The sequence below is a fragment of the Paroedura picta genome, chromosome 13 (genome assembly GCF_049243985.1).
Source record: "Paroedura picta isolate Pp20150507F chromosome 13, Ppicta_v3.0, whole genome shotgun sequence".
Lineage (NCBI taxonomy): Eukaryota > Metazoa > Chordata > Lepidosauria > Squamata > Gekkonidae > Paroedura > Paroedura picta.
Window position 1 is genome coordinate 8,299,642 of NC_135381.1, and position 22,311 is coordinate 8,321,952.

Below are 22,311 nucleotides of genomic sequence, written 5' to 3' on the forward strand. Positions count from 1 at the left end.
AAATATAACCTGATCAGTTGCTAAATTCCTGTCTGTCCTATTTTTCTTCAGAAACGCTTTTTAAAGTCATTGCTCATGATCTAGCGATCAGAAGAGCTCTGAAAAGGGAGGGGAAGGAAAGAGAGGACAACAAAAGGCATGGGAAAGGAAGGAAGGAAGACAGACAGACAGACAGACCAGGTGGGAAAGAGAAGGAAAGACAAGGACAGAAAAGAGAAGGGAAGTGAAGGAAAGGAAAGGAAAGCAAGGGAAAGGAAAGGGATAGGAAGTCAAAGCAACGGAAGGCAAGAACAGGAAAGGAGAGGGAAGATAAGACAAGGAAAGGAAGAGAAAGGGAAGGGCAAGGGAAGGGAAGGAAAAGGCAGTAAAAGGAAATTTAAGGGAAGGGAAGGCAAGAACAGGAAGGGGAAGTGAAGTCAAGGGAAGGGAAGGGAGGGCCAGGCAAAAAAAGGAAGGGGAAAGGAAGTCCAAGGAAAGGGAAAGAAAGTCAAGTCAAGGGGTGGAAAGGGAAGGCCAGGGAAGACCAAGGAATGGAAAGGGAGGTCAAGTCGAGGGAAGGGAAGGACATGGATGGAAAGACTGGCAAGGAAAGGAAAGGAAGGGAAAGGGAAAGCCAAGGAAAGGGAAGACGAGGGAAGGCAAGGCAAGGCAAGGGCCCATGCTTATGAGCTGGCTATGTGGACCCTCCTTATTCCTATCAATATCAGAACATGTATAAAGTCATAATCTCTATTGGGCTTGCTGGTCAGATGGCATGAGGAAGGCTGTCGCTGGATGCCTGCAATAGTATAATGTTGATGTTTTGTAATTCTGCCTGGGAAGGGTACCCTGTCAACATGGTCCCCTCTGAAATAGTCCTCTCCTGGTCACTGCACACCTGTTTTTTGAAGATGGGGACACCTGCAGAAGGGTCTGTGGAACAGATCTCCAAGACAGGCTGATAGAGGGGCCGGAGGTACCACCTTAGAAAATTTAATTTGCGTCCTCCACTTTAGAGTCACCAGAACCCCCTCTTTGGATCTGCTCCAGTGAGACATTTCCCTCTCTCACTCTCTCTCTCTGCAAGGTTGTTGAGTCGTCTCAGGTCCGGCTGGTTTTTCACACAGACCAATGGTTTCAATTCTTCTCTCTCGTAGATAATGAGAAGTCTGGAAGTCGGGACATGATACCTATGGATGAACTTGGGCCAGGTAAACGCAGAGATGGATCCCCCCTGTCTTTCTGAATTGCACTCCCTGTCACTCAGGAAAGAGCTGGGCTTTTTCTCGGAGAGGAGCTCCTTTCAAGCGGATAAGCTGACATTCAAGCAGAACCTTCCTTTCCAAAAGATCAATAGTTGTAATGCACACGTGCATAGCCACCCATCAGCCCAGCATGAGTCATTAACCATATGACAGCCAGGTCTTTTGTGGCACCTTGCTCATGCTTATGGGAAAACCATCGTACGTTCAGTTCCCTCTGCCTCTTAAACAAACAAACAGGCCTTCCAAACATGTAGAAAACTAGCACTTCAAGAAGGCCTTCCTTTACATGCTAGCTTTCAACAGGCGCAGAATTCTTAACAAATGAGGAATGACAGACGACCTGGATTTTAAGAGGCAGGTCCCAAGGACTTTTATCATGTGCTTCTTCATAACTGCATTGAGCTTCAAGAGCCATGTTTTTGTTTGAAAGTTTGTCCCTATTGGCAGGGAATTGCCTCCAAAACAAGGCATGTCGAGAAGGAGTTGGAACAAGCACTTTCTAACCGTGACCAATGCAAAGGGCATTTATACAGCCAAGTCTTCCTGGGCCAGGGGATACATGGCTGCTACCCAATGTCTGCTACCCAGTATGCAAAGCTGCTCTCGCATTTTTCCAAGACCCCCAGAAACTGGCATCTAGTATGACCTAGATGGGGAAGTGATCTATACACAGAAATCCTGCACTGAACAGGTATCTTCAGGATAGTTACAGAATCATAGAGTTGACCTGCATATGCCAACATGTTTTGTAGCTATCTGGAAGAAGGATTAAATAGTATGGATCCTTTAGGCTGATCCAACATTGAGCAGGGGGCTAGATGGCCTGTAGGGCCCCTCCCAACTGTGCTATAACTATCACTCCCAGAACATGGTGGTGCAGATGTCCAAACATTTGTGGCCTCTTTGCTCCTGGAATGACTAACTCTCAAGAAAAAAAAGATTAGTTCCAACTTGGTCAGCTGTGAAAAGATAGGTTGGATGCCTTTTCTGCACCAAGAGTAGCTTCACTGGAAAGCGAAAACAGTAAAGCCAGAGCCAGCTTGGTGAAGTGGTTAAGACTGGCGGCTTCTAATCTGGGGAGCTGGGTTGGATTCCCCGCTCTTCCCCCCACAGGCAGCCAGCTGGGTGACCTTGGGCTCACCACGGCACTGACAAAGCTGTCCTGACTGAGCAGTGATATCAGGGCTCTCTCAGCCTCACCCACCCCACAGGGTGTCTGTTGTGGGGAGAGGAAAGGGAAGGTGACTGGAAGCCGCTTTGAGACTCCTTCTGGTAGAGAAAAGCAGCATATAAGAGCCAACTCTTCTTCAGTAATATCTGGGCTCTCTCAGCCCCACCTCCCTCACAGGGTGTCTGTTGTGGGGAGAGGAAGGGAAGGTGACTGGAAGCCGCTTTGAGACTCCTTCTGGTAGAGAAAAGCAGCATATAAGAGCCAACTCTTCTTCAGTAATATCTGGGCTCTCTCAGCCCCACCTCCCTCACAGGGTGTCTGTTGTGGGGAGAGGAAGGGAAGGTGACTGGAAGCCGCTTTGAGACTCCTTCTGGTAGAGAAAAGCGGCCGATAAAAACCAACTCTTTTTCCAAAAACGCCCACTACCCCCCAATTAATCTGTTCTCTTTCATATCCTGCAAACGCACTTCAAATGTCCGAACCAGCATGAGTAAGCTGTCGATATGCATTTTGCTTAAGGGGGCTCTGAAATATACATCCTCCCAGTAGGAAGGAAATAGCTTTAAATTGAGTCCACGCTCCAGGGTGGCCGTGTATTAACCGGCCTGACAGCGAGACGCTGCGGACCAGACATGCCCTGGCCGGAAGATACCGCTTATGTATTCAGAATAAAATATTCACTGGTGCTAGCCGTACTTTGTGGGTCGAAGAAGGACTTCTGAGGAGCAGGCGGTCTTCCAGACAGAGCAGTTGCCGCTAGCAGGAGCTGCTTCAGCAGAAGGCCATTGTCTGACTTCAAAAAGGAAGCCTGTTTAGGGAAACAGGCCTTGAGGCATTGGGAGACCACCCCCTTGGAGGGCAAAGGCCTTCCTTGCTTAGAAAAACAATCCAGCTTTGTGTCGTGGTCAAGAGCAGCAGCCTCTAATCCGGAGAACCAGGTTGAATTCCCCACCGTTTTATATGTAGCTGGCTGGGTGACCTTGGGCCAGTCACCGTTCTCTCAGAACTCTCTCAGCCCCACCTACCTCACAGGGTGTCTTTTGGGGGGAGAGGACTGCTCTGTGAGAACAGCTCTAAGAGAACTGTGGCTGGTTCAAGGTCACCCAGCTGCCTGCCTGTGGAGGAGGAGTGGGGAGATCAAGCCCACTTCTCCAGATTAGGGACCGCCACTCTTAGCCACTGCATGATACTGGCTCTCAAGCTGAAGACAGCAGATTATTTCCAGAGATATCACAGCAGATTTCTTTCACCCCCTGCCTCTGTACTAGACCACTCATTCTCAACTTTTTTTACCATCTATCAAGCTTTGAGAAACCCCTGAAATGGCACACTGATGCAGAATATGGTTGGGAAACAGAGGTGTGGACACGCCCACCTGGGGCCCCTCCCCTTCCTGTCCCCTCCAGGGCCACCATTGGCCATTTTGGTAGGAGTGGGTGGGTCAACATGACTGTATGTGGCCATATCACCCAATAAATGTTTTAACAATTTTTAATAAATATATGAAAAATTAATGAACTCCCACCTATTCGGGCTGTCAAGAAACCGCAGGGTTCCATGAAATTCTGGTTGAGAAAGCCTGCTCTAGAACATGGCCTGAAGATGCTATGGGTGTTTCCCTCTCAGATGCTAAGCAGTGTGCTATGGCAGGGGTAGTCAACCTATGGTCCTCCAGATGTCCATGGACTACAATTCCCATGAGCCCCTGTCTGCATTTGCTGGCAGGGGCTCATGGGAATTGTAGCCCATGGACATCTAGAGGACCACATGTTGACTACTCCTGTGATATGGAACTCCCGGATACTTCCTGGTGTGGCAGCACGGACGTCACATCAAACACCGGGATGGGTTCCGATGTACCGGTGTCAGCTCTGGCCCTTGGAAGGCCATGTCACAACACCTTGGTTCATCTTTCAGGGTGACACAAGACTCCTTGCTGGTTTGACCGCTGCAGAGCGAGGCCTAGCCTGCGCCCCTGCGGCATGACGGAGGAGGCAATTAGGTTGCAGAGTAGGGTAGACACGAATGTGTCAGACAGAAGGTGAGCGTGCATATTGAATGTTCCCCTCCGTTTATAATCCCTTGTAAGCAGAACAGCGTGAAAGGAGCTAAGCTGGGATCCTTCTGTCTGATCTTCTTTTTAAATTATTTGCAGGGAGTGCTTAGATGAGGGGAGCATTATAAATGTGACTCTTCCCACCTGCAGTCTGTAGTCCTTTCGGTCTCCTCTGGAAGCAACCAAGACACCCGCTGGAAGTGAGAAATACAGTTCTTGCTTCCGTGGGATGCCGGGCACTGCTATGGGGGTTGTGAGGGGAAATATTTTGGCAAGGGAAAAAGCATATATTTCTATCAGCCCTCTGTGGTGGAGGCGCAGGTTGGCTAGTTGAGTTTTTTGGGGGGTGTATGAAGCTTTGTCACTGTTCCTTCACAGATGGCTACTCAACCATCGATCACCGGGAAAAAGAGCGGAAGTATAAAGCCAACGACAACATGGGGGACGCGTCGGAGAAAGAACCTCTAAAAGTAAGTGGGGTCCTTCTGAATAGGCCTCCCCCCCCTTCTTGTTATTGCTGCTGTCACATGACATGGCTTGGAGGTTTGTGGTAAGGGTGGGAAGACGTCATCACCCACTTTGTTTGGGAGGAAGATGTCTTTCCTTCAGTTGACATCTCAGCTCACCTTTGACACTAGCAATTCTGAGAACTTGTGAAGCTGGAGTTTCCAATACTCTTTGCCAGAGCAACATGAGAACTCTCTTGGAACATCCCTGGCCAGTTACTTGGATGGTCAAAGTCTGTCGTCATGACCCCTTCAGATGTCACCTACCCATTGCCTTGCCTCACCCTTGTCTCTGGTTTTTGGGGTGTTCCTACCTGTCCCGTTCATCTCCTGCCCTCAAAGCTCAAATGCTTTCACTTAACCTCCCAGATGGACACCTGGAACTTCCTTACAGGTTGGAGTCTCCATAGTTATAAAAAGCAGATGTAGTGGAAATAGGTATTTTTGGAAATAGGGATTTCTGAGCAATGGTCAGAATGATCTCCCTATCTGCCTAAACTTCTGCTGTGAGAGAAAAGGGCTTCTTGGGTTTTTCTACTTGGGGGATAGTGAACGGTCCTTAGCTGTCCTTCCTAGGGTCTAGGTTTTCTCTCAAGGGGGTCCTGTTTCCCCTCCATGGTCCTTTGACCTTAACAAGAGCATCTTGATCAATCCTTACCACTTTGGTCCTTCTCCCACCAACTCCTCCTTAGAGATCCAGAGCAACCAGCTAAGCACTCTGTGTTCATCACTCCTTTCCTTTTGGGAAGTATGACTTACCTTAAAAGATCTGGGACGTGCGACCGGAGGCCTGCCATTCATTCCCCGAATCTCCTTTGTGATGTTGAAGTTCCTAACAGCTGTTTGTACACAAAGGCCACGTGTGTTTTTTGTCGTTCTGTTGCTTTCAGTGCCTTCTAGAAGCCAGCCCCATCCCCCAAGTCTATAGCTGTGCAGGAGATTTTGTTCTGAGAATAGTCACTTCAAGCACCTCTGCTCCCTTGTGGTTTCCATGGTGAGAAGGCGTGGTATATAGTGTGTGCAAGAGTTGTGTGCAGCGCGTCCTTTGCCCTACGTACTCATCCTCCTCACGTACCTCCATATCGGCAACCCAGCCATGGAAGATGTGTTGCAAACTCAGCCAGTGGTTTAGAGCAGGGGTAGTCAACCTGTGGTCCTCCAGATGTCCATGGACTACAATTCCCATGAGCCCCTGCCAGCAAATGCTGGCAGGGGCTCATGGGAATTGTAGTCCATGGACATCTGGAGGACCACAGGTTGACTACCCCTGGTTTAGAGCTCTAGTCTTTCAGATGCTTTGAGTTCAGGGGTGGCCAAACTGTGGCTCTCTAGATGTCCATAGACTACAATTCCCATGAGCCTGGCAGGGTCTCATGGGAATTGTAGTCTACGGACATCTGGAGAACCACAGTTTGGCCATCCCTGCAGTAGTTCATCTCTTTCCAGGCATCCGTTTCTATTTTTCACTCTGTATTTTTCACTCTTTCTCTGGCTCGGTTCAGATCTCACAGGGAACCGGGGTTTAATGAACCACAGACCTGTGATCCACAGATGGTAAGGCCAACTAGGGTTTGTTAGGACAGGCCAAGCTAGGATCTGAAACCAAAGCCCGACACTGTTCTATGAACCGTATGATGATTAACCACAGTGGGCCTTACCTGTGTTTTGATAACTGATTCCTGGCTTAATAAGCTGGAAGTACCAGGTGGATATTGGTGGAACCAGCAGGGGAAAGAGTGAAGGCGATGCAACCAGTGTTGGTGGAGGGGAACCAGGGGTGGAAGGATGATCTGCAAGCTGAATCCTAGCATCACAGTCAAAATAAACCCCGGTTTTCACATCGTGTTTGAGCTGAGCTTCTGTCTTTTTCCTGGTTTTCCCGCATTATCTTTTTCCTGCTTTTAGCCCCTCTTTTTCCTCTCTTTCTCTTGCTCCACGCCTTTCTCTCTTTGGCTGCTTCCACACACATCGGATAATGCTTGTCCCTTGCACTTCAGCAATCATTCGTCACCCAGGAAAACCCACTTGCAAGTGGTTGCTGAAGTGCATTATGAAAAAAGAACTGATTTTTTGATAGCCCACTTTTCACTGCTTGAAGGGGTCACAAAGTGGCTTACAAACACCTTTCCCCTCCTGTTCCCACAACAGACGCTTTGAGAGGTTGGTGGTGCAGAGAGAGCTCTGGCAGAACTGTTCTGTATGGAGAGCTCTAAGAGAACTGTGACTAGGCCAAGAACACCCAGCAGGTTGCATGTGGAGGAGGAACGGGAAATGAAACCTGGGTCTCCAGATTAGAGGCCATCACTCTTAACTGCTGCACCGTGCTGGCTCTCCTTTATCCAGTATGCACGAAAGCAGACTTGGACTTCTTTTGCTTAAAACCCTAAGCAACCACAAAGATTATCGTGGCATGCCCCTGGGTCCCAACCACAATAGATCTCTTTAGGCCTGCTTATTCACCGACAGAAGAGAAATGGCTTATGGCAGATCCGTGTGGCAGCTTCTCGCAGTTGTGACTGTGATCTACAACGCCAGCCAGGTACATGTCAAGGTTCCTAAGTCACAGCTACCCATAACAGGGGCAACCAGCCGTGTGGCTGTCACAGCGTTATGGTGATGTGCCAGTCCCTCTCTGCCATTTGGACTGCTTGCATGCTGTTGCGGGGCGAACCCCCTCCATACGGATGTCAAAAATCCCCAAACATCGTAACCCTAAGCATCGAACCCTTTGATTCCTTATATCCAATAAGAAAGGGGATGCTTTTGCTCGTGGCTTTTTGGCCTTTTCAGTCTCAACAGAAAAAAAGAGAAAACCTGTCCCAGGCTATCAAAATCTGCATACAACATACTATTTATACAATACACATTAATAAGATGTTGACTCAAACCTCAAAAATGTGTCTTATCTCTTTTTTATTGATTAACGGAGCAACCAAAACGGTCTCTAGATTTGTGCCGTTTTCAATGCTGAATTTTCATCAGCGGTTGTCTCCTCCTATGATTGTGAAAATTATCCTTGCAAGTTTCCAAAATTCCACTATTTTTCCAATTCGATATTGCTGACAACCATGTCTTTTTACTCTATATCCCACTCAAAGCTGTAGCATGAACTCTGTTCATATAACACCGGCCTTCGGCTCGCAGGTACGGGAGAGCTTTGTCAAGAGACAGCAACCCACGCAGTTTCTCCCAGGAGAAAACTCTTCCTCTGCCCTGTCTTCCACCCTTCTCAAAAGCCACATTCCCTGTCTGTTCAATCATCCCTTCTGTCCTTGTGGTTTGGTAATTACAGCCCTTGCTTGGAGTGGATTATTTCTCTCTCTCCCTCCCCTTTGTCTCAGCCCTCAAAGGATGGCTTCAGCCCCAGTCCTTGTCAGGAACCCTTTAAAAAATCTCCTCGCCTCGTTAATGTAATCCGTCGTCTCGTGACCGTGCCGCAGTGACAAATCCGATAAGCCGGGTGCCGTATTGAGCCAGGCCCGCCCCAAAGAATCCGGCAGCTTTGCGATGACTGTGAGACACACTGGCCTCTTGACCCCCTGCTCCATTTGGGTCCTGGAATTCGACTGGGGGGGGGGAGTGCAGTCATGCACAGGGGTGAGGATTACGGCTCTAGCCATGGGTGGGGACATGATTTCCGTGAGCCAGGCAGCTTTTGCCACAATGAGGGCCTTGTTCAAATCTGTCCACCCAGAGCAGTCTGCGGATGGCGCGGATCTTGGGAGCCTGGGCTCAGGACAAGGCCGTTTGTGGGGTTTCACAGCCACCGTATTTTGGGTTTGAGAGCAGAATGGGAGCCACGTCAGTGCCTTGCAGACTTCCAGGGTCCGTTGCAGGAGAGGCCATCTCTGCCGCTCTTCCTGACATTGGCCCGTCTCCTTCCCCTCCTCTCCTGCTGGGTCCAAGCCCAGACCTTCACCCAGAGAGGGGGGGGGGTGCAGTGGGAGCTCTAGGAATCACCGGAAACTCTATGGTAAACCTCCTTGCCAGGCCTGCTCACCACAACTCACGGCAATCCAGCAAAACAAAACACAGTAAAAAAAAAAAGAGAGAGAGAAGAAAACACACAAATGGATCTCTGAAGTGCCTCTCCTGAAAAAGTGTCCCCGTGGTTATTTTGTGCTATGATGGCTCCCAAAATTCCAGTTAATCGGAAGGGAAACGGATTGATTTAATCCCTCCAGGTTAAAGGCCAAAGCCCCAGAAAGCCCAGAGGTTACGCTCGGAATGAGCATGCCCGTGTGAATCTTCCACAGGGCACTTGGTGCTTTCCCTGTGGGGAGGAATCCATGGGTAGAAATTGTCCATGTTTCTGACACACTGGGCATTTCAATCTATATTTTTGTCTCCTGCTGGCAGCCCCGAGGAGCCCTCTGTGCCGTTCTTAATGCCATTCCGACATAGAAGATGCTTTTCCACATATATTAACAACACGAAGGCTTGCATGTGGGCTGCGGATTGCCCTCCATGCTTCTCTTTCATGGTGTGTAAGCCCTTGGAGTTTTTACAGCCCTTGGCAATTCCCCAAGGTGTGAGGACAGAGTGGAAAAACTCGGCTAGTGGTTCGTTGATACGGACAATCTTCGTTTGGGAGAACAAGACACGAAATGACTGCTGACTTCTCTTATCAAGTAACGCTGAGCGCTGCTTGGATAACCAACTAGCAACCTTGAGAGAGAACTGGGGAGGGGAATGTGGTGGCATAATAACAGATAAATAAATTAGTGGATCTCACGAGCACACATACACACACACTCCCTTACAGCAGGGCTTCAGGCATTCAAACAGGCCTTTGGGGAGAGTCAGACACACAGGGGTACAGTTTTTACCCCAGCCTACATTGAAATTGGCTCCTGGGACTTGGGGGCGACGGTGAGGGGGGGAGGAGAAAACTTAGAATTTGAGTTATGATCGCAAATCAGGGGGGTGGATGGAAAGAAGGGCAGAGAGGAACGGTTGTACAACTCAGAGGTACAAGCAGGGAAGGCAACGGCTTGCCGGGCTTATTTGGGGTTGCCACAAAACTTGGAAGAACTTGTCCAGGGCCCATTCCACACACATTGGATAATGCACTTTCAATATGCTTTGTCAGCTGGATTTTCCTATGCAGAACAGGAAAATCTACTTCTAAAGTGCACTGAAAGTGGATTATCCTATGGGTGCGGAATAAGCCCAAACTAGCATTGCTTTGTCCAAAAGAGAAGGGGAGGAGGAGGAGAGAACTCATCTCAGTTAAATGTTGTGCTCAACTCAAAATTTGAGAGGGACTTCTAATGCTCAGGAACACTCCAGTTGATATTATATCCCATGGGAGATAATTTTGGGGGGTTCCTTGCCCTGCTCCTTTGCCCATGACCCTCCCGGGGAATGTGCTGAGGCCACATTTATGGCTCACTCTCTGACAAGGCAGCAACAAGTACGAGAAGGGAATTACAGCTGGTCTCCCTGGTTCTGAAGCCAGCCCCCAGCCCCCCCAAGCGAAGAGCATGCGTCCGTTTCCAAGGAGTTTGCAACTAGCTGCCACGAACCACGATTTAACTTGGGTCGATGCTCTCCGCGACGAAGCGCACCGTAGCCGAATCTCTCTCTCTCTCTTTGTCGCTCTCTTCTTTCCGCACTAATGCTTCCTTGCAAGCCTTTTGAACTGCCGAGTTTGTTTGTTTGTTTGTCTGTTTGATTAATCTGCTCTGTTTTGCCTTTTTAACGCCTCACCCTGTTTGCTGCAGAATGACACAAATAGGAAAACTCTTAACAGGAGTAACAGGGCTTCGGTGACTCTGGTGGATACCCGTGACCCTAAACCCCAACCTGTTGACTCCTGGGTCTAATTTGCATGCATGGTAGGTTCTTTTCATGGTCATTGGTGCTTGTGTTTAACTGGTCTGGATTGTGCATGATCGGCATCGCTGCGTGTTCTCTCGAGCTGCCCTGTTTCCTTTGCTGGCCGAAGTCGATGCCTTAAGAAAACGGCTGCATATGTGCGTGTCGTGTACTGTATATTTCACTCCATCTGTTTTGATAAAATGTCGCACGATGCAGCCAGTGGCGGGAGGGCCGACGATGCAGCAGGCGATCCATGTACGTTTCTGCGTTTGTCTACCCTGCTTGTGTCTAAAGGGAAGGACGGGGAGGAATCTAATTTTTGAAAACAGAAACAGAGTATGCAGGTGAGGGGAGCAAAACCCTGCCTCCTCCCACGCCTGACCGGTCCACATCCCATTTTCCCCTTTCAGTTTCCCCCCAGCCATTCCCACTTCTGGGATCGGAGAAAGAGAAAAGCTTCATTTGTTGGAGCACAGGGAGATAAATTGCAGGGAGGAATCTAACCCCGTTCACACTTAATTTGCATTAAGCAAAAAAATTAGACCCTCCCCCATCCATGCATTCTGTCAGTTCAGCCTTTCTCGACTTTTTTTACCGTTGAGAAACCCCTGAAACGTTCTTCAGGCTTTGAAAACCCCCAGAAGTGGTGCCATCATGCAGAATATGGTTGGGAAGCAGAGCTGTGGGCTCACCTATCCAGGGCCCCTCCCCTTCCTACCCCCTCCAAGCCAATCACTGGCCATTTTGGGAGGGGTAACAGGTCGAATTGACGATATATGGTCATATCACCCTATAAATATTTAACAAATCAAAAAATATTTTTAACAATTAATTAACTCCCACCCATTCAGGAAACCCTTCCAAGGCCATCAAGAAAACCTGGGTTTTCACAAAACCGTGGTTGAGAAAACCTGAGTTAGATAGAGGGCATGTGGGTTCTACAATCCAATGCAGGGTTATTCCACTTGAAGCCCACAGGATGGCATTTCAAGAGGCCAACCAGGCCACCTTCCTCTTTGAAATGGGATCCCTGGTTAGTTGCCACACTAGATGTTATGCCCTCTAAAGGTATGACCCATGAGTGCTGATGCCTTTTGAGAGTTGAAGTTATCCCCTTAAAAATGGCTTGGGAGGCCAGTTTTGACCAGGCTCACAGCACAGTGGGACCAGGCCCCCCCTCCCCACGTGTTTTCAAGGACCAAACTAGTGGGATGTCAAGACTGAAATAGATAAATAGGTGTGCAGGGTTACGTCAGGGCTTTACCTAGGAGTGAACCTGGAATGGTTCCTTCCACCTCTGTCAGTCTGTTGTCCGCTTCCGTTCTAAGGTGCTAGGTTTGCTTTCAGGTGAGAACCCGCTGCGCTTTTTCATTGTCTTTCTGGCTTTCTTCGATGCAACCACTTCCTTCCTGCACAAGGATATGAACATAGGATCCTGCCAAGGAATAATTAAAACAAACTTACCAGCAGTTGAAATTGCATTTCCACAGTGGTAGGATTTTTTTTAAATGCATTTTCCCCTCCCATCGAATAGCAAACCGAGATTCCCTTGCCATTTAAAACCGCTCCAGTTACATTTAAACCACTCTTATTTTCAGTGATCAGCAGGAGACCAGGACGAGTTCCGAGAGAGCACACCTCAAAATATATCAGAGAAATTTGCACATGAAGCCTGGCGATTTTGAACTCAGAACCCCTCACTGTTTTTCCTGTCTCATTTTTGTGTCTTGTGTACTGGCTTTGTTTATACCCTGCTCTCCAGGAAATTTTCATTTCCACCTTTCTCCTCACTGGCAGACTCTCAGAGGACACTAGCTTGATATGAGTCAGTAGAATTGGGAATTACCTTGGGGGTGTCTACTGGGGTACTCCCTACACAATCACTCAGGAATAAAAACGTAAGCTATCGATAAAATTAAACTTGTATTTATCGATAACTCCAACAAAAACAGTGTTTAAACATTTTTAAAACGTGCTGTATGGCTAAGATGGTCGAGAGGGGGCAGTCTATAAATCAGACTATAAACATAAATAAATAAACAACACAAATGTTTAGCCAATACAAGATGAGCCTCAAACTTGAAAAAAAACAAAAATGTCAACATATAAATGATACTCAGTGGTGAATCATACAGACGGAGATGGCCCAGCAGCCTTTTTCAACCTTTTGTCTATGGAGGAGCCCCTGAAATGTTTTTTTTTCAGACTTCAAGGAGCCTCAGAAGTGGTGTCAGTTAGCCACACCTCCTGCCACACGCCCCGAGAAGCAGAGAAGCAGAAGGTGTATAGTAGCTCTTGGGGGGGGGGAGGAAGAAACAACGTGTGGACATTACCCCACCCCGTAAGGGGTGCAGGAATGAAAAAATCAAGCCCCCCCCCATCAAAGTATTAATTGGCTCTGACTTTTCTTTCTTTCAGGGCTAAAGTCCAGCTGCTTGTTTTACGATTATTTTTTCCCCTCGACTAAAAGAAGAAACCAACCCACAGGATCTCATTACTCATCACTGCCATTTGGATTGAGAGGGCCTTGCATTCGATTTTTTGCATTGGTGGAGCCCAACGGGCTGCGGATCCCGCGGGGAGCGCACAGGGCAGGGTGTTCTCCGTCAGTCAGTCCTGGAGCAGCTTGCCTTACGAGCTGGGCCCATCTAGCTTTTGGAAGACCAGCCACGTCCCTGCCTGACAGCCGCAGGAGAAGGCGGAATCAAGATCCGAGCTCACGTCTAACAGATTAGGGTTTTAGCTGACTCTTCTAAGTGGATGGTGCCAAGTAGGAAGTGAAGGATACGAGATGGGGAAGGAAATCAAAAGGCGAGCGAAAGAGGGACTGCAAAAAGTTTCAACGGCATAACCTAGGTAGTCGTGAGGAATAGCACTTTTTTCCCCCTTCCTTTTTTGTTCTTTTGGAACTGTGAATTTTTTTTTTAAAGAAAGAAATAGTGATTCTAATTATTTTTGTGGCCTAATAATTGAGGTTTTATTCTTTTGGAAAGTGCGGAAGTGTCGAGTTGTTTGTTGGGATTTCTTGAAAGGGGAAAGAGAGGGGGGAATTCTTGGTCGAATGGCTCAGAACGTGGTAGCTGAAGTTGACGTGGGCTGTATAATCTGCTTGTGGAGTAAGCGATATCACACTGTGCGCTCTCTGTGGTCACGACGACTCGGTGTACAATTCTTCTGCCTTTTTGATTTCTGAAATGGCTCTCTCTCTCTCTCTCTCTCTCTCTTTTTTATTACCTCCAAACATGTAAATGGTTTTTGCTGTCCTCATTAAGACAACTCTGGAAAAGACTGACTTTCCCTCCCTGCAGACATTCATAACATGTTAGGAGAGGGAGGGGTGGGATTTTCCCCTCCCACCTTGATTTTCAGCATGTCAGTGTGGGATCAGTGGCATCCGAACTTCCAGTGTCTCAAGGTGGGGGCCTGTTGATGTACCGCGTGAGCCAAGTGGGTGCATCCTTGCTTAGGAAGATCTGCTTAAAACGCCTCTGTGTGCTTCAGATTTTATTTTAGTTTTGATGTTGAAATAATCCCCCCCCCTTGCTGGACAGCTTCTATGATTTCGGATATGATATTAACCAACTGTGCGTCAAAGGGAACTGTAGCCTGTTTGTTTTTTCTCCCTCGAGTCACCCATGTGGATTTTTAGTCTCCTATTAGGGTTTCACAACTGAGAAACGCTGACTTTCCCCTGATGGCCAAAGTCTTCTCTAGGTTCTTCAGCGCAAGACTTTGGCTATGGGTGGATTTAACCAGATCCCTTTTCTTCCCCCTGTTCCGTATACAGTGATTCTTTGTGCTTTAACTGCATTAATTTAGGGATTTGGTCTGCTATAGACAGGAAATAAAAACAGGACTCTGGTGTTTTTTTTAAAAAAAAAACATTTATTAGATCAAGCTACTCTTTTTCTCTAGCTCTCTGTTTCTCTTTCACTAAAACTTGGTTGGTTGCCACCTTCATTTATGGCGTGATTGGAAAGCACATGTTTTTTGAGTCCAAAAATTTTAATTTTGGAATTTTTTTTGGGCGGGAGTTGTTTTTTAATTTCATTGCCTGCTGTTTCCTTTGTAATTTAAAATGATAAGGGCGGGGAGTTGGGAGATGAAAATGAAACAAAAACAATATTACTGTATTAGGTAAACATCTAACTTTTTGTAAAAAAAAAATTTAAAATCCTTTAAAAAAAAAAAAAGCAAGCATCGAGAGCTTTGTATCTTCTGGAGTATAAAGAAAATAAAATTTGACATGAATTACATATATAAATATATATCTATATCTATATATTGTTGTGCAGAAAATAGGTTGCCAAAACCATGTAAGTAAAGTTTGTGGCTCGAAAGCATTTTTTTTTTCATTGATTCAGGGAAAAAGACCGGTGCCAGAAACTATTCAGAAATTTGAATGGTGCAGACACAAGCAGATAAAACCCGTTTCCCCCTTCCCCCTTGAGTCATTCTACTGGGGTTACCTCTTTAAGAAAGCAGAGGCACTCTGAATCAAAGGAAGGTCACGGTTGACCAATAAGAGACTGAGCTGGCCAAAAGCAACTTTGATGGGCCAAAGAACAAAAGGCAGGCTGCTGTCTTTGGGTTCTTGACACGGGGGGCATCTTTGCATCTAAACAACGGCATTTGAATCCAGATCAGAACCTTCTCTAGCTTCTAACAATGGTGCTCTTTCATACTTCGACTATCGATCAGCGACGATCCTTTTAACCGGGCTGTTAATGCCAAACACTTTTATACCATCTTGTGTAATTCTTTTTGTATACAAAGGGTTTTGTTTTTTTTTTAAGGGAAATGCTTGTCTGCCAATGATAGCAAATCGAGTCCACTTTGTAGTTCCTTGGGCCCCCTGCGAGGGAAAGGTCTCGATTGTCCCAGCTTCAGTCTGTGTCCATTTCCGGTTATTTACCAAAGGACGGGGGTGGGAGGGTGGGGTGGGGGGGTCCAAACACCGCTGTAAAAACAACCTGTCTAGACGTCTACGTTAAACGGCACTTTGGATGCTGCTGCTGCCGTTTCCTTCGGACTGTCTGAAGTCGCTTGTGTCTTTCAGAGGTTGAGGCAAAGCGAATTCCTACCTGAGATCTCGTGATGGGTCAGTTGCCACTGGCAGGCCAGGAGACAAAGAGAAAATGGCCGATAAGAGAGGAAGATTACCAGAAACAGATTTGCATGGGCTGGGAAATGGAAGTGGCTTAGTGAGTTTGGAATGTGGTTACATCTCTTTTGCGAGCCTCACCAGGGTTGCATCTCCAGAGCATGAATGCTGGGCTGTATTTTCTTTGGCTGGAGGAAAGAACGTCATTGCTGTGCTGAGCACGCATTGGCCCCGACCAATGTCTAGCCGAACTGGAACAACTTGTGGCACCCCAGACCTGCTCGCTTTGACTTGCATAGTGGAGTTAAGCTGCCGTGTTTGGCTGTGTTTAAATGCAGGTGACAGGCAGCCCTACTTAGACCGTTTTAATGGAGAGTCATAGTGTGAGGGTTTCTTACATAATTCTGGCCTAGATGGCTTTCAGGGGAGAGATGTTGAATCGATGACTATGAGCCCTGATAGCTCAATTAAACCTCCACGTTCAGAAGCAGTGTACCTTTAAACGTTAGCTGCTGAGAAACAACCAGAAGGGAAGACAGTTGCTTTTAGGCCCGGGTTTGTGTGTTTCCTGATGGCACCTGTCTGGGTTTAGTTAGACCTTTGGTCCGACTTGACCTCCTCCTTGCAGTCTCAGTTTCCGGTCGTTTTAGGGTTCCCTAGCCTGATATCACCACTCTGGACCTGGGCGAAACCCCTGTTGAATTTTGCGGGGTGAAAATGCTCCCTTTGGAGAAAAGGGCCCATTCCAAAAGCAAACGCATCACTCCCTGGGCGGCCCAGATTATCCCAAGTGGTCATCTGTCTGTGACGAACCCAAAGGTGAATGCATTGGAGGAGCTTTAAAGGGCCCGGTCAGCCACCTGGAGGGCTTGTCCTTCAGCCAGGCCTTCTTCCTCTTTTGACGCCCCCCTTCCCCGCTTGTTCTTCGTGTTCGTAACTGCGGATTCTGTATTGGCGTGCCGGAGCTTCTTGTTGCTGCTTTCCTCCAGTATTAGTGATCCGTGTGTCGTGTACCAAAGGGGGGGGTGGCGGGACTTAGCGGCACACGCCAGCCATTATCGGGGAGCTAGACGGCCCCCTCCTCCCGTAGTCCTCTCCGTGAAGATCTGTGTCTAGCCGTCACGTCATCGTGCGAGTCAATAAACCAGGGGACTTTGCAAGGGCTGCCAGGATGTGGCTCCGAGGTAGTTGGGCTTCCTGCATTCCGCAGGGGGTTGAACCCTTCCAGCTCTATGATTCTGTGGTGGTGGGAGGTACCATCGAGTCACCCCAAGTGATGATGGCCCCAGAGTACTTTCAAGGCAAGAGACGCAGGGCAGGCACTCAGTGACCTTTCTCCTGACCAGCAGAAGCAGAATTAAGTTACATAAAATATACCAATGCATTTGTTTTATTCGATCTTCGAGTGCTGGAGCCACTGGCTATGCAATACAGAAAGTGTCAGATTCAGTGGTTGGCCACTGCTACGAAAAAGTCTCCCATCACAGCTGTCTGCATGCCTGAGACCCTGCAGAGCGGCTGCTGGCCCGAGTGGGCAATAGACAACTAGATGGTCTGACTCAGTACAAGGCGGCTTCATGGGCTAAGATGAAGCCTTAAGGCTCAGTAGCAGAGCACCTGTTTTGCGCCTAGGTTCAGTACCCCCAAATCTCCCGGTAGGTATCTTTGAGACCCTGAAGAGCAGCTGCCAGTCAGAGTGGGACGTACATTCTACTCTAGAAGGAAGGTCAGACTCAGCAGTGTGATGGGATCTTAAATTCTGTCCATCATCTTCACCCAAAATAGTTAGGTTTACTCCCAGAAAGACAGTACCAACCTAGGAAGTGCTGTCTCTCACACACACACACACACACACGCCCCACCAACAGGACAAGAGGGAAACTTTTGCCTTTTTGGTACTCTAGAAACTCTGCAAAATTGTCGGCTCTGGGCTCCTGGAAGAATCTTGCGTTATCGTTTTTAGGGAGACAACTGACATCTGGGACCGGAGGTTTAACTTCCACCTCTGTGATCTCCATTCTGGCTGCATTTTCATCTCCTTCCACCCAGGGAGGTCTGAGAACATGCTTGCTGCCCTATCCCCCTTGGGTGCCTTCTTGTTTTTTGCTGATGAGGTCGAGAAATTCCAGCTTCAGTGTGAGCGCCCGTCTTTCTTTACCTGTTGCTAGAATGCTTTCGGGTTTTTCTAGAGAAGGACCTCTAAAATGTAGAGCTAGAGATGAATTTCCAAGCCAGCATTGTATAGTGGTTAAGAGCGGCGACTTCTGAGATGGCCAGCCAGGTTTGATTCCCCACTCCTCCACATGCAGCCAGCTGAGGGACCTTGGGCTCGCCACAGTTCTGTTAAAGCTGTTCTCACAGAGCAGTTCTGTCTGGGCTCTCTCAGCCCCACCTACCTCACAGGGTGTCTGTTGCGGGGAGAGGAAGGGAAAGCAGTTGGAAGCCACTTTGAGACTCCTTCGGGCAGTAAAAAGCAGGGTATCAAAGCCAACTCTTCTTCTTCTTCAAGATGGTTTGAGTGAAACATAGGTTTGGGACTCCAGAAGCGGATCTTAGAAGTCGAAGAGGCAGGACTCACCCAGTTTGGAAAGCAACAGACAAATTTAGGCTGGTCCACTAATACCTCTAGGCCCGTCAGGCATCCGTCCATCACATCTTAGAATTCTATTTTCCATGAGTTGGGGCTACATGGACCTCTGAGTTCGGGTAGCACTTTGGATGTGATTTCATCTGCAAGGTTCATGCTCAAGAGCAGGGGTAGTCAACCTGTGGTCCTCCAGATGTCCATGGACTGCAATTCCCATGAGCCCCCTGCCAGCGTATGCTGGCAGGGGGCTCATGGGAATTGGAGTCCATGGACATCTGGAGAACCACAGGTTGACTACCCCTGCCTAAGAGCATCTCTGCCCCCACACCTTAACATGTGCATTCCGTTCTCATTACCTTAGGCTCCACCCTAGCTCAGTCCGAATCAGTTAACCCGTGCATGGGCATCGCCTCTGTTCCAATGACGCCCGACAGCTCAATGTGCAAACCAGCCTCAGTCCACAACCATTCCCTCCCTGCGAGGAGGTTCTTCCACAGAAGCAAGGCATGTAGTGGACAGGGGACAATCTCAGGCCACTTGCCTGAACAGAGAATAACCCGAAACAGGGCAGGAAGGATGCTAATATGTCTTGAGCTGGTTGTACAATGTTTCTCAAGCAGTTGTACAGCGTGCTTGGTTTGATCATGGCCTCATTCGGGTGTGTTATCCTGAATGTATAAAAATCGGTATCCGGGGCAGCTCAGGGGTGCTGGATTTCGGGCGTGAGTCAGCGTCGCCTTTTGATTGCTGCGGCTATTAAAATGGTACCCTGAAAGATTTCTCTGGAATTGTGGATAATTGGATCTTTCCCCACCATGGGTAAAAACGACCCTAAACGCCCTAATAGTGGGTGCATCGTGATGTATGCAGGGGCAGGTGTGTGTCTGTATGTCTGGAAGTTTTGGAGTTGGATTGAGGCCGTGGCAGAGTTTCAGAGTCTCGGTGGGGGCTGCCCCTACTTTAAAAACTCCCTGGTATTTTTTTTTTAAACGCACTTCAAGTGGGAAGAGCCGAGCCAGGGACGGGGGTAGATGAGAACACACAACCCAGCAGAGTGACCCTGGGTGTCCTGGACGGTCGACCTTGTTTAGCTTCCAACATCTAAATGGGCTATCCTGGCGAGGGCAGAATGGTTCTAATGCAGGGGAAAAGGGGGGAAAGGTTTTTAAACGCAGCCTGCTATGCCGCTGTGCCTGCCTGCAGAGACTTTTTTTTGCATTGCAGAATATTGACGTGACACAGCCTGAAATGGTGCTGTCCATTCTGCCCCCGCAGGGCTCTGCCCCCTTGACCCGCTGCTTGCGTGGACCAGCTCCCGTGACGCAGCCTGTCGTCAAGTGAAAAGCGCATGGGTGGGCACATGGATACGTGAGCGCATGGCCACCCACTTGAAGCCGTCGATGCGCGTGGCCCACGAAAACACACACCACAAGGAACCCAGGTGGTGTCTTAAGGGTGGTCTCTTTAGTAAGGCCCCGGACCCCTTTGGACTCTCGGGTCTGATGGGCATGTTGGAAGGCAGCGCAAGCTGGGCGCATGGACGGGGGGAACGGTTCTGGCTCAGAGTTGAGGGGATGGAAGTACTCATGAATTGGACCATGGAGTCGGGGATGTGTGGCCTGCAAAGTCTCCCAAACCCAGTGGAGGGAATTTCCGTCTGTAAACGAAAACAAAAGCCCTAGATTTCAGCCGCTTACTGGTGAATTAGTAGCCAATGTGTTTGTAACAATCATGTGCCTTAAAATTTTCATGGTTGGGGAGTGGGGGGGGGGGACCCAAGCCCTAAAACAAAAGAAATCAACAGTGTGTGTTTCTGTAATCTTCCTTGACATGATCGCCGTAGTTTTAGACTGGGGAGGACGGCTGGGGGGCGGGGCGGGGTGTCCTTTTGCATTGTATTTACACTGTACTATAAACAGACCGGTTTGATTTTTCTGAGGGGCGGGGGAGGGGGGCGGATGACGCTTTCACAGAACCAATGTTAACATAACCCGAATGTATTAATATTATTCTAGGAACTTTCCATAACACGGACAAGTAGAATGGCTTGTTTCAACCAGGTTGTGTAGGTTGCCATTTTGGTGTGTTTTCAATAAATGATGCCTGGAATATATCCGTGTGGCGTGGCTTCTTATGGTTCGACTGTGGACCTTAGAAGAGGGTTTTCTTTTCTGGCGGAGATTCTAATGTGCATTAGTCAGCTCATTCAGGGTTGAGGGAACCCTCCCGGTTCAATTCAGCACGGGATCAATACGGGTGATTTTTTTTTCCAACAATGGAATGGGCTGTCTAAGGCGGTGGGGAGCTCCCCTTCACTGGCGGCCTTTAAGTGGCGGCTGGACAGATCCTTCTCCTGGATGCTTGAGGCTGATCCTGCATTGAGCAAGGGGTGGGACTAGATGGCCTCTTCCCACTCTGAAAGTTTACGAGTCTAGTTCAGCAGTGGAATGGGCTGCCTAAGGAGGTGGGGAGCTCCCCCTCACTGGTGGTCTTCAAGCAGTGGCTGGATGGATATTGATCCTGGAGGCTGGGGGCTGATCCTGCATTGAGCAGGGGGTGGGACTAGATGGCCTGTCTGACGACTTCCAACTCTAGGATTCTTTGAGTCTAGCTCAGCCACGTTTTTCCGGCCCGCCCTTCCACCAGGGAGCACACGTACGCCTTCCACTCTCTTTCTTTCTTACGCATGCACCGGGAGGCAAAGAGAGAATTGACTCCTATTTCAGTGAGTCAGCCTCTAGCTGAGTATTCTCTCTCCCTTTTTTACCCTGCCTGAAAGCAACAGCTTGATAGCCTCTCTCTGCAATCAGTTTGCTAGGACTCAGGTAGATGCGCATCCCACACGAGGGGCCTGTTTGAACCTTGTGCTATCAGTGTTCTGCCACACTAGAGGGTAGGTAGGTTGGTTTTTTCCTCCAAGACACAAACATTGCCAGAAACAAGAGCCGCTGCCTCTAAGCCACGGAGCTATTTCCGCAAGCTGACCTTTCGCAGCTGTCAAAACGGTTTCATTTTGAGCTCATCACAATCGGGCCGTGTTGGAAAACAGCCTCCCGACAATCAAAGGGGAGCTCAGAAACCCCGAACGTGAGATATCAAGGCCTTCGCCCATGTTGGAATTCGAGACAGCCGCTGCTGTGTGGCTTCTTGGTCGTGATGTTGTGTGCACGAGCCCCTGGGGCATGTCTTAACAGAAATCTTTGCGGCCAGGAATGGCTGCAGCGATCACTGGGTTTTGTGTGGTTTTGACTGCTGACTCTGCACAGAGAGTTCATTGGTCTGTCTAGCTCGGCATGATCAGCAGGGGCCTGGCACTGCCTCTTCAGGATTTTGGGCCGAGAATGGACAGAACACCACCTGCTTGGGAGCCTGTCCTCTTGAGAAGCCCGTCATCAAACTGGGGACCATCTGCATGCAAACCAGTTGCTCTCATAGTCACGGACTTCGCCATGTTCATCAGAGTAGACTTCTTTCCTTTCGTCTGATCAAAGGTCTGTGATGCCTAGATCTGGAGCAGTGAATAATTATCGTAAACAAGTCAAACTGGCCTCAGCCAGACCCAGGGCCTTTTCTGGCCTGGCCCCATCCTGGTGGAAAGCTCTTCCGAGTGAGATCAGGGGTCTTCTGCAGGGCCTGCAAGACAGAGCTGTTTCACCAGGCCTAGGGTCAAGGTGTAGCAGCCCTGGCCCCTGCCTAGTGGAATGAGCTCCGGAAGAGCTGAGATCCCTGACAGAACTCATTCAGTTCCACAGGGCCAGTAAGACCGAGGTCTTCCACCAAGCAGTTGGCTGAGGCCAAGTTGAGGAAGACCTAGCCCCTC

General features: G+C 48.7%; 1 protein-coding gene and 1 long non-coding RNA gene across 11 annotated transcripts in view; both read left to right on the forward strand.

Annotated features, from left to right (window-relative positions):
* Nucleotides 1-13,729, forward strand: part of ARVCF (ARVCF delta catenin family member) — a 377,274-nt gene extending 363,545 nt beyond the window's left edge. For 9 of the 10 annotated variants that reach the window (XM_077308988.1, XM_077308989.1, XM_077308986.1 and 6 more), the window contains 4 exons: nt 1,137-1,190; nt 4,850-4,941; nt 10,704-10,817; nt 13,219-13,729. In XM_077308988.1, the coding sequence (XP_077165103.1) occupies nt 1,137-1,190; nt 4,850-4,941; nt 10,704-10,805 (248 nt within the window). In that variant the 3' untranslated portion in view covers nt 10,806-10,817; nt 13,219-13,729. The remainder of the gene's footprint in view (nt 1-1,136; nt 1,191-4,849; nt 4,942-10,703; nt 10,818-13,218) is intronic. The other variant, XM_077308992.1, reaches the window with a different exon arrangement.
* A 2,020-nt stretch (nt 13,730-15,749) lies between these two features.
* LOC143823094 (uncharacterized) lies at nt 15,750-20,602 on the forward strand. The gene is made up of 2 exons (XR_013226379.1): nt 15,750-18,641; nt 18,781-20,602. It is a non-coding gene; the product is annotated as an uncharacterized LOC143823094 (long non-coding RNA).
* The last annotated feature ends 1,709 nt before the right edge of the window (nt 20,603-22,311 follow it).